Source organism: Gavialis gangeticus, unplaced genomic scaffold (assembly GCF_001723915.1).
Source record: "Gavialis gangeticus isolate Ggan-Ray unplaced genomic scaffold, GavGan_comp1, whole genome shotgun sequence".
Classification (NCBI taxonomy): Eukaryota; Metazoa; Chordata; order Crocodylia; family Gavialidae; genus Gavialis; species Gavialis gangeticus.
Genome location: NW_017729022.1, coordinates 135,101,792 through 135,118,626, shown reverse-complemented (window position 1 = coordinate 135,118,626; position 16,835 = coordinate 135,101,792). Strand labels below are relative to the sequence as shown.

At 41.0% G+C, this 16,835-nt stretch overlaps 1 protein-coding gene across 5 annotated transcripts in view; it reads right to left on the bottom strand.

Annotated features, from left to right (window-relative positions):
• The window catches only part of PLCB1 (phospholipase C beta 1), a 948,624-nt gene that overhangs the window by 363,494 nt on the left and 568,295 nt on the right, over positions 1–16,835 (bottom strand). For all 5 annotated transcript variants that reach the window (XM_019516220.1, XM_019516217.1, XM_019516218.1 and 2 more), the window contains one exon: positions 4,618–4,697. In XM_019516220.1, coding sequence (XP_019371765.1) covers positions 4,618–4,697 — 80 coding nt within the window. The remainder of the gene's footprint in view (positions 1–4,617; positions 4,698–16,835) is intronic.

Genomic DNA, 16,835 nt, shown 5'->3' with positions numbered 1-16,835 from the left:
GCGCAAAAGCACAGAGAGGAGAAATGGACTGACCAACTGTGGAGAGTTGCTCCTTGCTGCTATGTCCATGGAGACATAGCTGAAATTTTGAAATCAAGTAGAAGGCAGAGTAGATTTGCACCTTACAGTCTTATCAAAGTGTGAAGTGTGTGTGTGTGTGTGTGTGTGTGTGTGTGCACGCGTGTGCATGCGTGTGCGCATATATGTGTGTGCGTGCGTGCGTGCGTGCGTGTGTGTGTGTGTGTGTGTGTGTATATATATATATATATAGTATCCTATTCAATACTTTATATATACAATATATATATTGTATCATATTCAGGTTTGTCATAGAGCCATCCATCACCCTTGGAAACGTCTTCCACAGCCCAAAGGACTGGTAGGAACATTTCCTTGCTATCAGTGTACATTTTCTTTTGCTTAGTCCTATTTCCATTACTCAGATCACCCTTTAAAAAGAAAAAGAAACCTTCTCTCCTTCCTTGACACAAAATATAGGCACATCACAGCATTTGGAATTGGACAGAGATCATCTACTCATTCTTTTGCCCTAGAGAGCACAAGATCTACTCCCTGAACAAGAAGCCTTACTCCTGGATGCAGAGCAGTCTGCTTCCTATGCTCTGCTAGACCAGATACATGGGCTGCTAAGGGGTGCACTCTCCAGAAAGTGGGGACTCTCAGTGTTCCTGATTCTTGTGTACAACTTTCCCTCTCCACCGGTGGGAGTGTGAACACATTTTAGCAGGCAGGGACAGGCTCAAAAACTTAGAATCACTGGTTCAAATGAGTCTGAGCACCATTCAGGACCCTCCACATGCGCCAGGTTCAAAGTCCTCTCTGGTGGTTAAAGGGGCTAGGAGAGCATTAGAGTTTTTTTAGTAAGCAAATCTCCTAATCACCTACTAAAGCCACCTACATTCTGGCATCTAAGCACAGCACCTGGACTCAATCTAGCCTTGATCTCTATACCCCCAGCTTTACCTATCTGCTGTCCATTAATGCCTCAGGACAGAATACATCTCTTTTGTCCAAGACTTGCAAAACCATAATCACACAGAAGAGCCTGAGTCAAAGCCCGTTGAAATGGGAGCTGTTCCATTGATTTCAACAGGCATTAGAACAGGCCTATGGGCATTTACTGGGGATTGTATTTGTAAGGATTTACAGCATCTTTTTTCTTTGTTTTGTTTTTTGTTCACAGAAGATTAAAACTAGAAATGTATGGATTTTTTTCAACCAGAAGTTTTTGTCAAAAAAAATGCAGATTTATTAACATTGAGACATTTGCTACTTATGTCTCCTTTTTGTTGAACTGTTCATATTTACAAAAAAATAAAACTTACAAACAAAAAGAAAAAATGATATATTTTGTGTTGATATTTTTAGTTTTAATTTTATGTACATGTTTGTCTCAAAATATCCTATAATTTGATGTAAAAAATTAAAAAGGATCCCCACTGAATCTGAAAGGATGCATTTCATTTCCACTTAAACAAAATATTTTATCTGAACCAAAACTAATTTTATTGCAACTTTCTGATTTGGCATTTTTTCAAAATTAAAGTATAGATATCTGCATGGTTCACATGACTTTCACCCCTCCAAAAAGATAATACTTCCAGGAAAAGAACATTTGTAGCACTGTCAAAAACAGTGATTTCTAACACTATAGTCTGTAATGTGTAATCATTGCTAAAAATGTCATTTTCACAAATCATTCTTTGTCTCCCTGTACATTTATATGTACACACGTGTGCATATGCCTATGAGGAAGCATATTTATTTATTTATCTATTTGTTTGTGATACTTATATTTTCCAAAGAGGGCACTTCTGTACTACAATTTTGCCAATCCCAAACATTAAACAATACACCATTAAATTGACTTAAATATCAGGATAATTTTGTTTTTTTTAAAGTACATTTTGAGTTTTATTTGCTTTCCTGAAGCAAACTGTTCTCTGTAACAGAGGGCTAAAAACTTATTTTTTTCAAAGAGAAGTTGAGATTCTCAGCTATGTATTTTTGTAAGCTTTCAAATGTCATGATACTTGTGACGGAACAGCAAGGGTTGGCATCCCTGCTGATCTGCCTTTTTCTTCAGAATTCTTTGATACCTTCTAGGGAACCCTGAAAATGTGCTGTTTTATCTTCTCCTGAAGAAATCTGATGGGGTCTGGATGTTATTTTTTTCTCCACAGCTGACTATAGGTGCTGTTACTGAAAATACTACCACCGTCAGTGGCTAAACATATTGTTCCAATAGCAAACTGGTGGCTACGATTGACATTGGACTTAATGATCTCATGTTAGCCCTGCTTAAACCTTTGCTGTCTATTCCAGGAATGTGTGAAAAATCTGCTTCACAATGAAAGAAAAGGGCAATTTAAATGTAAAGTGCCTATTTTGTGAAATGCACTCTAACTTCCTCATGTAACCTGACCAGAGGAAAACTTTCAATCTTTTTATTAATACACTTCCAGATATGAGAAAAGTTTGGATGCCAAAAGAAGAAAATGTCTTCATAATTTGGCTCTAATGCAATCATTTTTCTATTAGATGAAAGGGTTCTAACTGGATTGGGATGGCCATTACTCCATACAGTAATTAAATTGGGACAAGACATTTAATCTTCAAAGTTAAAGATTCCTTGAGTAACTTTGATTTGGTATCATTGCAAAGGCCCCTGGAAATGCTGTGGTACCTGAGTTATTAATTAGTGGGAAAGAAAGAGACATGAGAATACCGTGCTTGCTGTTTACTTTATTGTGACTTTATTTCTATGAATTGAACTAAATAACCATAGTAAAGGGATCTAAAAGGGTGGACTGCGACAGAGGCCACTGTTATTACTACACAGTAGGCATGTCTATACATGCACTTAAATGCACATTAACTTATTTTAATGCACATTAAAGCATCACTAAAACACTGTGATATTTAGCTAGTGTGCATTAAAATAGGCTAATGCACATTAAGCATCACTTAAAAACCATGGGCACCTATATACAAGTGTGTTGGAGCAGAGTAGATTAGTAGAGTCTGCTGGAGCATGGCAATTGCTGTGCTCCAGCAGCCTCCTACGTTTCATGTATCAGCATCCCTGCACTTAAAAATGGTGGCAGGGGTGCTTTATCTAAAGTTCATCAAATGAGCTTTAGTTCATGTGCCCCCACCTTCATTTTTAAGTGTGGGGATGCTGGTACATGAGACGCAGCAGTGCTTTAATTAGAATGACTCTTGGAGCCACTCTAAATAAAGTGCTGCCCCCTCCCCACCTTCTCTGGAGCACGTGTAAAAGTGACCCATGCTCTTTAGTTAATGCACATTAAGACAGGCTAATGTGTATTTTCCTAGTATCTCACAATGGAGGAACTAGATTTAATTCATATAAACTAAAGTTCATTAATGCATGTGTAAACGCACCCCGTTTAATGGAACACTTATCACAGGTACTTAACAGAAGAGTATATATCAGACTGAACAGCAGCTCTTTTCTATTACATACCCTGGGCAGAGCTGACTGGACACATGAAGGTACAGGTGGCAAAAGGGGACACAATATTAAATATCCAAATAAAATTTGCACACCCCCACAAGCACCCCCCCAAAGAAACACAGGCAGGTATCCTTGGCTTCCAGTGTACCTTGGGCAGCATACCTGTCACCTATCCCTAGAGCTGTGTTTGCTGTGTTCAGTCTAGTTCAGGCTTACCTTCCAAGTTGAGAGAAGGAATCAAAATCTCAGTGTTTTAAGGTTTAAAAAGGCAACTATTCCAGTAAAGGAATTATGAGGTACTTGGGGACAAGTTCTGAAAAGCAAAGGAGCTAGATTTCACAAGGGACGTGTGAGGCTGAATGTGAATACCATTTTCCTCATAACGAGTTGAGGCCAGCAAGGTAACACCCGCCAGGATACTTCATCTTTATCTGGCAGGTTTTATCCTCAACACTGCTGTTTAAACAAAACTATCTCTGTCTGTGCATTCATCATCCATATGACACCTACTAATCTTGGATTTATTCAGCTATTTCTCTTTAATTTGCGAGGTGCCTGCTATTTTTATCCCTAAAATGTCTCATAAACAGCCCTTTATATTTTGTTGTACAAGTACTCAAAATCTATGCATTGTGCCAATCAGTCTAGATGAACAGATTTACAATTTCACTCTACTGAGTGCCGAGACCTGTGGGATTAAACTGAGGAAAATGGAAATCTTGTACTTTTCATTCTTTGACTAATAACAGATAACAAAGAAAAAAATAGAGAAGCGAGCCAGTTTGAAATTTATTGTTTTTAACCCAGAGCAGCAGTGCCAAGAGCTGGAGACATTCCCTCTGTGTGCAACAGGAAGATTGCATTGAAAAACATAATCCAGCTGTGACTTCTCGGTAGTAGTTTGTGAAAAGAACCTTATTTCCCTGATTTTTTTTAACATTACAGTTTAGATATTAGGTTTTTGAACTCAATAAGAGAGGAGAATCTGTGTTTACAAAAATGACAACCTTTCAAAATATAAACAATAGATGGCAATCTGACTAACATAAAGAAAAATGGGGAATGACTCAGAAAAAAGAGTAACACCCTTTGCAATAAATATTACTGTTACTTACGCTTTTTCCAAACATGCATCTCTTGACATATTGTGTGCCAACAGGTTTGTTGCCAAACTGAAAACTTCATCTGTCCACTCCTAAAGAGAGATAAATTAAATTTGACCTTGCTCAAATGAAGAGTTGTTTAGATCTTTACTTTCATGACTTCAAATAATTTCAACGTGAATATTATTGGAAAAAAAACTGATTAATGAAAGCCTGAACCTTCTCTTTCCCAATAGAACTCCATTTCTAGATTACTAGCCTGTCTTTTTCATTCTGCATGAAACACAGCTTGCTATGAATAGGATTTTCTTTTTATAAAAAAAAAAAAAAAAGTAACAAACACCTGTGCATTTCAAAAGAAAGATTAAATATGATTATTCAGGGCCTAATTCAAAGCCCACAGAAGTCAATGGGAGTAAATTCATTGACGTCAGTAGGCTGAGGCTCAGAGTCACAAAAAAATTTATGATAGTGTGACTGTGTGAATATTCACTATTTTAGGGTGGGGGTGTTACAAAGGCTTAAAAAATATTAAATGGAGCAGAGAAAGAGAAAATAAATAGGGTTTTCTTATTTACTGTCTCTCACCATGCTAGAACTAGGGTACATACAATTAAACTATTGAGTAATAGTTTTAAAACTAAAAAAAGGGAAGTCTTTTTCACAGAGTAATTAATTTGCAGAACTTATTGCCACAAGAAGTTATGGAAGTTAGCATAACCCAATTCAAAGGAGGACTGGATCATTTCTTAGAGGAAAATCCATCTGCAGGTATTGATTATGGTAGATAGTGATGTAGCCTCTGAATCAAAACTTCCTAAACCTCTGAATGCTGGAATTTGCAATGGGAGAGAAGCAAGCTTGGAAACTGTTGATGCCCTTGTCATTCTCTCCCTCAGTGTGGATACTTGGCTTGATGGACCTATGGTCTGACCCAGTAAACAGCAGTTTTTATGTTCCTATTTTTTATGAGACCCTAAGGACTGAAATACGCAGAAGTGACCAGCATGGGCTTGCTATGACTTGAAACTAATGAGCCAAGGCTTCTAGCTTGGGGCTGGAATGGACTCAGTTCCTCTCTGGAGTGGCACCAAGGAAAACCTGCAACCTTGCTAGTGGGTAACACTGCTCTTATCTAAATTTATGTGTCCTAAAGCATGAGTGTGGTTTTTTTTGGAAGATCTCAATATAATATCGCTGATAGATCAATTCCTGTACAGGGAAATAACCCAAGCAGGCAACCTTTCCTTTATTGGATGTGATCAATATGCCTTCATCACCCAGCTCTGAGTTTAGGTTAGATCAGAAAGCCATGCAAAAATGTGCAGTATATCAGAGTGCACTGTTCTCAACTCTCAAAGCGCACATTTGCAATTCTCAAAGTCAGAGGGGAAGGAATCATGGAAAGAGTTATTAAATTTGTCTCAAACAGTCCTTCTTGATGAGGTGTGAGGTGGCAGTCCCACCTCCTGGCTCTTCCAGGTACTGGAGAAATTTTTCTCAGAGACCCCAAGCACCTTGCCTACAAGGAAACCCTTCAAATCCAGGGGCAGTAGGTACAAATTCCTTATGCAGTGCCCCAAGATTACATGCACAAGAGAACATGACAGTAGGGAACTGCAGTAGCTCAATTATTTGACTATCCGGGGGGAAAAAGGAACAAGTTCAGCTAATGGAGCTTTTCCATTAGACCACTTTATTGCAATTAATTGATGTTGGCAGATAGGGCTACAATTTGGATAATCAAAATTTAGGCACATGCATTTGGATTGTGTAATCTCAGTCACACGAGTAATCGCTCAGTCTAGAATGCCACATGCCCTCTTTGCTCCTGGAGATTCTACCTGCTGCTTGCTACTAGGGCTGTGCAAAGCTTTGGTTGCTGATTCAATTTGGCTGAGATTCGGTCCAATTCAGAGGCCAAACCTCCGAATCCAAATTGAATTAGGAGACCCATTAATCTCTTCAAATTGAATCAGAAGCCTCCATTTTGATTCAGAGAGATTCAATGATTTGGACACAGACCCAGTTTTAGATGTTTTTTCTACGTACCTCAAGGTACCAGGCGGCTGGTGTATGCTGAGATGGCAGGGCAGATGGAGCGTCCCATGGGAGTGCAGAGCGGTCTCCAGTGTGCTCGGCAGTGGACCTGGAAGTAGACTAGAAGCACTTCCGGTCCACTTCTGCGTCTGCTACGGAGTGCATGGGGGGCCCCCCACCCCCTGGATAGGGGACTGGTGCCTCCTGGTTCTGGGGGGGCACCTAGGGTCCCCCTAAGGCTGTTTTTTCCAACAGAAAAACTTACTTAAAAAAAAACAAAAAAAAAAGTACTTCCGGTCTGCTTCCAGGTCTGCTGCTGAGCACACAGGGGCACCCACCCCAGGCTCTTGTGGGACACTCCATGAACCCCACCATCTCAGCATTCACGAGCCATGCCTGGTATCTCAAGGTATGTAGAAAAAACATCTAAAGCTGTGTCTATGGCCAAATCACTGATTCTCCGAATCAAAATCGAATCTTCAGATTGGCCAAATCAAATCAGGACAGTAATCCAAATCAACTAATTGAATCACTGTCCCCTGAATCCAGCCAAATCCTAATCCAAATTGAATATGGCCTGCTTTGCACAACCCTACTTGCTACCATTGACTGGCATTGTCAGAAGTGTAACTGAGGTTTGGGGGGAGGAGGAAGAGGGCACCAGCCCCAGGAGCTGATTTTGTGGGGGTTAAGTGGGGGGAGAGGGTGGGGTAGGAGACAAAAACAGCAGCTGCCACTTCTGCCTATCCAGTAATACAAGTAGTGGTGGCTCAGGCACTGCCCTCTCCTGCCCAGGGCACAAAACTGTCAACTGTGCCCCTCATACTGTCTCATCCTCTGCTCTCCTACAACACCTCAGTCCTTACTTACAAGCTTTCACTAAAAGTTTTTCCAACAGAGTGTGTTTTACTTAAAAAACAAACAAACAAAGCAGCTTTTTAAACAAGTGTTTTTGTAGCTTTTGCACTGCTTTCTGATTTTTCATTGCAATCAAAAACTGCATTTTGCTTCAGTTCAAATGGAAACTCCCCCCATCTCCCAACTTGGCTGCTTTCTTCCTCTTTTATCTTTCTTTATCTCCTCCCCTATGGAAAAAATATGAGAAAAGAAAATTCTGTTTCAGCCAAAAAACCTAAAAATTACATGACAGTATTTTGAAAATGTTCATTCCGACTTTCACTGGGGCTTCATGCCTAAAGTGTTTTTGAAAATGTGACTTTTAGTACAAACAGAACAATTTACCTCAGTGCAAAAGTTGGGGGGAGGTATCTGGACTATAAATCAGCTACTCTCGCCTCATAAAGACATTCAGTTTCTTCTGAGAGAGAGACTGCCGCGATCTGTCACCAGGCAGACTAAAGAAGCCAGTTGAAATGTGTGCACAGGGACCCCCACTGGCTGCACAGTGTCAGCTGCTCCACACTTCAGGGCCTCAGCACTCGAATGTCTGTACATGCAGCTCTGAATAAATTTCTCTACCCAGAGAGCAAACCTGGGAGAATTCTCCCAGATTATTTCAATGTGTGTATGCAGCCTCTGTAGTAACTGCCCAGACGGACACTCTTCTGTTTTGGTAAGAGAAAGCTAACCTATAGTAACTTTCACTGAGCAGTCACAGGGACAATTACCAGAGCAGCTGATATATATTAAAATTCCAACCCTTTTGATCCACAGTACTGTAAATTGTTTGTATGTCCAACTTGGCAAGCCATTCTGGTGGTTATGAAATTTTTTTCTCAATAAAACCTTTGTTTGCAAAAGTGACTAGCAATGTCTAAGTGCTCAACTTGAGACATCTTAAAGAAGTTCTAGGTTTCAGGAAGTGCTATTCCTTAACTATATAATGCCACTCTGCAGTGATCCAAGGTAGGTACCTAGAAACTGAGCATCCAAAATCTCTTGAGAATTTAGGCTGCTGTATTACAGCCTGTTTCTCAAAGCACCAGTGCTCTCACTAACAAACTAGAGCTCATGTTATTCAGCAGTTCTGAAAATGCACCCTTGGATGACACTGGGGGCTATAGAGAATACACAAGTCTGCCAAGTCAAAACATTACTGAAGGTTATCTTTTTATTTAATAAGATACTAAGAAACTTCTGCATGCATATACATTACTTTTGAGACAGGGCTGACAGATCTTTTCATGATTCCTTTTCCTCTGCTTGGATACAAAGAATGGCAAAGTATTCTGATATTGCACATTTTTGCATGGCTTTCTGATCTAATCTAAATTCAGAGGTGTTTCAGTTTCCTAGAACCATTCAGCTCACTATAGTTTCATAGTTAATAGGGTCAGAAGGGACCTGAACAGATCATCAAGTCGGACCCCCTGCCATGGGCAGGAAAGAATGCTGGGGTCAAACGACCCCAGCAAGGTGTCTATCTATCCTCCTTTTGAAGACCCCCAGGGTAGGAGCAAGTACCACTTCCCTTGGAAGTTGGTTCCAGATCCTAGCTGCCCTGACTGTGAAGTAGTGCCTCCTAATATCTAGCCTGAGTCTACTCTCCATCAACTTATGGTCGTTACTCCCAGTAGTGCTCAGGGGAACAGGAACTCTCCCAATGCCTGCTGGTCCCCCTGGGCAAGTTTGTAGATGGCCACCAGATCCCCTCTCAGCCTTCTCTTGTGGAAGCTGAACAGGTTTATATCCAATAGCCTCCGCTTGTAGGGCCTGCCTTGCCCTCTGACCATGCGAGTGGCCCTCTTCTGGACCCTCTTGATGCTATCCACATCCCTCCTGAAGTGCGACGCCCAGAACTGGACGCAGTACTCCAGCTGCGGCCTGACCAGTGTCGCATAGAGGGGGAGGATCACCTTCTCAGACCTGCTCAAGATGCATCTGTGGATGCGTGACAAGGTGTGGTTAGCCTGTCTATAATGACTCCAAGATCCTTTTCTGCCTCCGTGCTGACAAGAAGGGAGTTCCCCAGCCTGTAGGTATGGTGCCGGTTGTTCCTCCTCAGGTTCACCACTTTCCACTTGTTGGTGTTGAATCCCATCCTGTTCTCATCTGACCACCCTTGTAACCTGTCTAGGTCCAATTGCAGCCTATTCCTCCCTTCTAGCGTGCCCACATCCCCCCGCGTCTTACTGTCATCAGCAAATTTGAACACACTAAAGAGCTGCCTATGAAGGAGACTAAAGAGCTGCCATTCTTCAGCCCCTGCAAATCAGCCAACCATGTTCTCACTGGGCTTTTTCACACATGCTCCAAGGGTGGGCAAGGGGGGCACTTTAATTGGAGCAGCTCTGAGGCCACTCTAATTAACATACTGCAGCACTCATGTATCAGTGTCCCCACGCTTCAAAATGGCGGGTGCTTTAAGCTCGTTCAATGAGCTTCAGTTAAAGTGTCCCCACTGCCATTTTGAAGTGTGGGGATGGTGATACAAGATGCGGAAGCCGCTGGAGGTGTGCTAATTAGCACGCTCCAGCAGACTCAATTAATTACAGCACATCAGAGCAGTCTCTGTGCAATTCTACAGGCACCCATGAGGACTGCGTTCTCTGGTCAACACAACAATGACCACACACACCAGGGCTAGATTTCAAGGGGACAGCTGTAACCCTGCTCATCTCAAAGGGCATCTTTAGATGTGCTCTGGGCTAGGTTTGGGGAGGGGAAGGGAAGCACTTTAATTAGAGTGGCTTTTAGGAGCCACTCTAAATAAAGTGCTTCATGAATTCAGCGTCCTGCACTTCAAAATGGCAGCACGGATGCTTTAACTAAAGCTCGTTCAATGAGCTTTAATTAAAGCACCCCCACCGCCATTTTGAAGCATGGGGATGCTCAATACATGAGATGTTGAGTCTGCTCCAACACGTGCTAATTAGCATACATCGGAGAAGACATCGGGTACATCTTGAGTTCTCTGAAGCTCTTTTGGAATTCGACACTGTTGCTGGGCAATTCTGGCCCTTAATCTTCTGTGACACACACTATTATGTTATACTTTTAACAATAATTTTAACTTTATAAGATATTTCAAGACACAATATATGTGAGACAGACAGGCAAAATAATAGGGCTCTTTAGCATCATCTTCACTTTCCTTGAACTGTTTTGAACAGAAGCACGTTAAAGACAGAATTTTATTTCATCCTGGCGTCTCACTTCTCCAGCCTCAAAATAGCTACATTTTGTAAACACTGTTTCTGTTTATACATAGAATAAGAACAGTTAAAAAATCTCTTTGTGACACTAACTGCTGGAAAGATTAATGGTAGCCTAATATATTACTTAAGAAACTTAAAATACATTTGTTTAGAATAAAACCCAATAGCTTTGTGTGCCTCTCACTGGCTGTGTCTACCCATGCACTTTAATGGAATAGACTAATTAGCTGCAGAGTAAAGTGTTGCTATCTACACATGCAACAATATTAGCCTGCAGTAAACTAATGAACGCTGCAATAAGATACTACTGTCAGGGACAGTACTATTTTATGACAGGATAATTTACCTGAAACTCATATGTAGCTGCTGACTGCAGGCATAAATTGTGTCTGGTCAGCCCAGCCAGCTGGGGGCCAGACTTCTGCCTGCCTCCTAGCCACCCAGCTCCACACTTTCAGCATCCTTGTGCCCCAGCCAGCCCTGACACCACTGGACGCCACTACCTGGAGCCCAGGGCTGACCTCCTGTGCCTGCTGCCAGCCTGGGCCTACTCTATCCCAGCTCACATTTGTGCTGGCATGGGTGCATGTGCCCAGGAATAGTGTATTAGAGCTCAAATTGCTCCAGAGTTTATTGCTGTGTATTAATTGCACATGTAGATGCACCCACTGAGGTATTTAATATGGCAGTCTTTGCAATGAAATCACTTTGTAGCAAACCAATTTATGTCACTTCCACACCATCCTGTATCTCAGTTGTTCTTTGTATTGCCTGCTCCAAGTCCTGATTCTCAAGAATTTTTGGCAGAAATGTAATTATAGTGTATCTGTTGCAAATATTATTTACATGCAATCAAGCCATTTTCCTTTTTATTTTTCCCATAGGACTTGTGAGAGGAGGAACATCGCAGACAAGTAAACTAAAAGACTACCCTGACACTGAGTAATACCTGAGACTCCATCTGCACCAAGTCAATGAATCTATTTTCCCTCTCTTTTGAGGACCTTCAGTCTAATCTTCCAAAGCTCCAGCAAAGCCAAGGTTAGGAAAGCTGCCAAAGGTCATATCCTCTTTCTGGTCATTGGTTTGAATCCTCAGAAGGATGTAAACTGGTGGCATTGAGTCTTGACCCAGAGCTCACTGAAATCAATGGGAGGCTTCTTAGTGACTTTGATGTGCTTTGGATCAAGCTGAGAAGAAAGACATCCTTGTTGCTTTAGCTACGAAATGGCATTCTGTCTCTCTAGTTAAGCTATTCAGTATAGTAGTCAATGCTTTAATTACAGCTGAAATTAGAAGTCACCGTATAACACACTGTGGAAGTCCATGTTACTAGTATCATAGATACCAGAATGCAAAGTATGATGAGCATAGGACTCAAAGTACTGATACATGGAAAGAACAGAGCTAGTTGATGACTATGGAAAGTTTATAACAGACTTCGAATCACTACTGTTAATTATGTGTGTGGATGCAATACAAATAGCAATGATAAATCTAGGGCTTTTGAAATAAGGTTTTGCTAGTGACAACAAAGTTCGTTCCTAGCTTGGAAGCCTCTGATCCATTTGTTTAAATGGAATGGTCCAGCCATGCAACAAATTTTAATTCTAAGCGAATCACATCCATCATGATAAAAGAGCCCTATGTTCCTGCTTTCTTTTTGGCTGAGTCCTATTACTTCAATTCATATTTATGTCATTCCTGTTAACTTTACTAACACATTATGTAGCTGTTCTGTGCTCTGGTAAGTAAGTAGTGTACTATTTGCAGTACATTTTGAGAGCTGTTGCTCAATGGATTCATTCATTTCATCCATTACATGCATCAGAATATATACCTAAATGCATTTATCTCAATATAAGAGATGAGAGCTTTTTTTCATAAGAAAAGACAGCACCTAAGTGGTACAAATTCTTGAAAACATTTCATTCAAATCAGAACTGACTGTGTGTGTGAACACAATGTTTTTCGCATAGTCTGGTGATGAGCATTCTAAGTTAGTAAAGTCACATTTTTTAACAGCAATATCTTAGGCTTTTCATTTTTTAACACTAGCCTTGTATTTATAAGTATTTTGGAAAAAATAGCACAGCATTAATATAAGAGACATAACATGATGTAACCGATTCATTTTATTAAAGGAGAAATTAATAATTGTTAGCTATAGGCCTGGTCCAGAACACAATGAAATAAAGGGAATTTTACTACTGGATTCACTGGTCTTTGGACTGGGCCATCTATAATCTTTCCCTGATTCATTTTAAGTAGGATGAACAATCAGTGGATAAGCAGAGCTCCACAACTGGCTTAGTTATGAAATAAAATGAAAGCAGCTGGGATAAGTTTATGGAGGAGATACAGAAAGGGGAGTTCTGGCTCTTTATTTAGAGGGTATGATGTGTAGACTTATGTTTGTTGTTCCCAGGTTGCAAAGCAGAATAAAAGGTGTTTGGTTTTTCCCATGCTTCTGAGCTTTGCTGGCTGCCACATGAGGCTGAGAAGGATTTTTTCCCCTTTCTGTTGCTACAGATGTCAGGTTATTTTTTTGTTTGTGGAGTTTTTTTCCACCTTCCCCAGTTTGCTGGGGATTTTGACTGACTGGGCTATATTAATGCTCCTGCTGGGACAAAAATCGGAAGTTTCCTGGCTAAAGGAAACTGATCCCTCCCCAGGGTCAGATTGATAGCCACAGTTGGGATCAGGAAGAAATTTGGCCTCATAGTCAAATTGTATGGACCATGGGGGATTTTACCTTCTCCTACAGCTGCGGGGCATGGGCCTCTTCCTTGCATCTCTTGAGAACCTTTTAAGAAACATTCTGGCAGCAGGATAGTGACAGTCCTCATCCCCCAGTTTTACTTGTGTCAGGTTTCGGTGTTTTTGGTGCCTTATGGGCAATATGCCTCATAGTTGTGCCAGTGTGGACTGATTATGTAGTTTTAGAAATATGTTAGGAAACGACTTGTATTGGGATAGTGTGGATAGGGGACTGGACTAGATCAGTGGTTCTCCACTTTTTTTGTACCAGGACCTATTTGTAAACACTGATGGCCAGTCCCGACCTAGTGCCCTTCATTCCTGACCCTCTGCCCCCTGCCCCTAGGTCCCAGCCCCGCAGTGTCTGGGGCAGAGGTGGGTGTCTAAGGTGGGAGGGTTATGGGTCTTGGGGGGGGACCCACATAGCCCCTTGCAGGCATTAGCTCTGCCAGTCTGTGAGAGAAAACCCACTATTTCTCATGCTTTTCTCCTTTAAAGGAAAATCCATGTTTAAAGTTTTTTGATTCATTTTTTAAGCTTGTTTCTGATCCTTTCATATATTCTTGTGGCCCACTTTTGAGTTGAGGAATGCTGGATGACTTCTGGGGGTCCATTTCAGCCATACTTTTCTGTTTGTAAATACCAGATCAGACTGAGGAAAAAGAAGGGAGAGATGTAGACACCTAAATTAGGCACAGGCTATATAGAGAAATGTTATTAGCTCTTGGTAGATGTTAAATTTAAAGTGAGATTAACATATTAATGGAGCAATAAATTGTAACATGCCACACATTCAAGCAATTTATTACTAGATAAGCTGCAAAAATGGTGATTCAGCCTCAAAGATGTTACTTGTTAAATACATGATATCTTTGTATCTTGTTTGTATCAGGCTCTAATTTTAATGTGTAGCTTATTACACATAGGGTGATAGTTTCCGGCCAGGTCCTCCAACATTTCTGCATAGACTACTTTCTCCTCACTCCCCTCCTTCCTGCAAAGGGACTTCTCTGTGACTCATCATGATGAACTCTGTTGCACCAGGGTGCCTCAGCAGGAGATGTAATGACTCACTGCCCCACTTCCCTTTCTCCAACCATCCTTCAAGGCTGCTTTTTTAAGGAGCCACTTAGCACCTCTTCCCTGTAACAGCCAGAGTATATACAAACACTCAGCCCAATGTGTTTTACTTGCACACAGTAAAAGTGTGTAGGGGAGAGAGGAAGAGCACATACAAGAAAGCATCTAAAAAAGTGTCCCAGGACAGTATACGCACTGCTGTTCCTCCCCACTCTCCACCTTTCCCCCACAACCCACACCCTTGCCCTGGTCTGCATTAGGGTTAGGGGGAAGCAGCTCCATCACCCAAGGGAGGCTCAGCTGTTGTGTTGAGGGCTCACTTCTTATTAGCAGCACAAATGAAGATGGGGCAGAGAAAGGGAGACGGGAGGGAATTACAGGTCCTGCCAGCTGCTCTTCAGGTCCCCTTGCTGGCCAGTGATGGCAGGACAAGTTCCTAGGACATATTCCCCCCTGCCCCTATGGATAGCTTGCCCTGTGAATGTCAAACATGTCAGATCCAGCAATAGTTTCCATCAAGAATGATGCCTGTTGCTTAGTGGAAATGTTTGCCAGGGACTATTGTTAAAAAAGCCCCCGGTTCTCTGTTGAGGACAGGTCTCTCTATGTGACAGCTTAGGAGGGTACCCGAGGTGGAATTGAATAAGATATTGAAGGAGTTATTTTGGGGAAATGAGGCTGAATATTTTCTGCATCATATGTTCATATTAGTCTGAGATATAAACAAGGAGAAGGCAACATAAGTCAGTCTGAGACTTGATGACACATCAGAGGACATGTGATGGGCCAGGTCTCTACACATGCAGGATCCTTTTAAATACAAGCAAAGCAGAGAGCCTTAGGGTAGAAGTGAACTAGAGCTTCTCCACTAGTATCAGTGGAGCCAGGATTTCACCCACAACAACTATGAAAGGCAGAATAGATATGCAGTATAACGGATGAAGTATAACAAAACACAGCAACACAACACAATGCAGAATAGAACAGGCATCTTTGGAGGGTTTCATAAGTGAAAATGGAATTCATGTAGAGATTTGATGGAACAGATGGAAGGCATATATAGTTGGAGACTTGTTCCAAACAGAAAAAATGGCATGGAAGATATAAAGTGAAGAGTGGCAAGATGATAGGAAGTTCACAGTTTAGACTGAAAACACAGAGCAAGATACAAGGTGGGTGAAGGATTGTGACATCCATCCATCTATCTATATAGGCTGAGAAGCACTTTAGAGGAAAAATAAAGCAGAGAAGAATCAAGCTAAGAACTGACCCCAAATTCTGCATTGAGATATGCCTATTGAAGCCCCTCTGAAATAAACATAGGTTGCACCCATTGGTATCTGCCTTCATCATTAGGACATATCCACCATCCATCTTTTGGAGTTTTAATAGCAGAGTTTCAAACAGGCACCTTAAGTATAACCCAGTAGATGTATATCCTTCACAGACCCCTAGAGTATGTTTACTTATGTTCCCTGTAGGAATGTGAGCAAAACAGTGTATTATTACTTCATTTTAGTTTTCTAATTCTTTACTCAGTTCACTTAAAGCAAGGTCAGTGGTAAATGTTTAGCCTTAGGCTCTGATCCTCATTAATTCTACCACAGACCCAAAAGCGGATATGATGACCTGAACTTTTTAAACAGAATGACCTGCAAACAGTTCAGAACTGTACTAGGCTCAAAAGTTGAATAATAAGAAGCTAAAATCCTAAAGAAAAAAAACTCACCCCAATTTTTTAAGGGGAAAAATACAATTTTATTAATTTTATGAAGATCATTTTTATATCATTCTAATTTAACTTTTACGAAGTGAAAGTTTAGGGATGAGTATAGCATAGTCTGAAAAATAATATATGGGATATGAAAGGTAAAGCAGCAAAGTATGTATGCCAGTGACTGGCAAGAGATTTTCAAAGGCACACATGAGAGTTAGGCACCCACTTCCTATTGAGGGTCAATCAGACTTCAGTGTATATATCTGATTTTGAAAATCTCCCCTTAAAAGTGAGGAGACCCCAGTCCAATAATGGATACCACATGATCAGACTGCTGTGCCTGTGTAGAAATTGACTTCACAGGGCTTTGTATGGGTGGAGAAACATTAGATTTTCTCAGTTCAACTCTTCCATGTCTTTACATTTCCTTTCAAATTTCCCTTTAGATTCTTAGCTACATTTCTGTATCTCCATTTCCCTTCATTTTTTTAAATCTCCACTACTTATCTCTATTT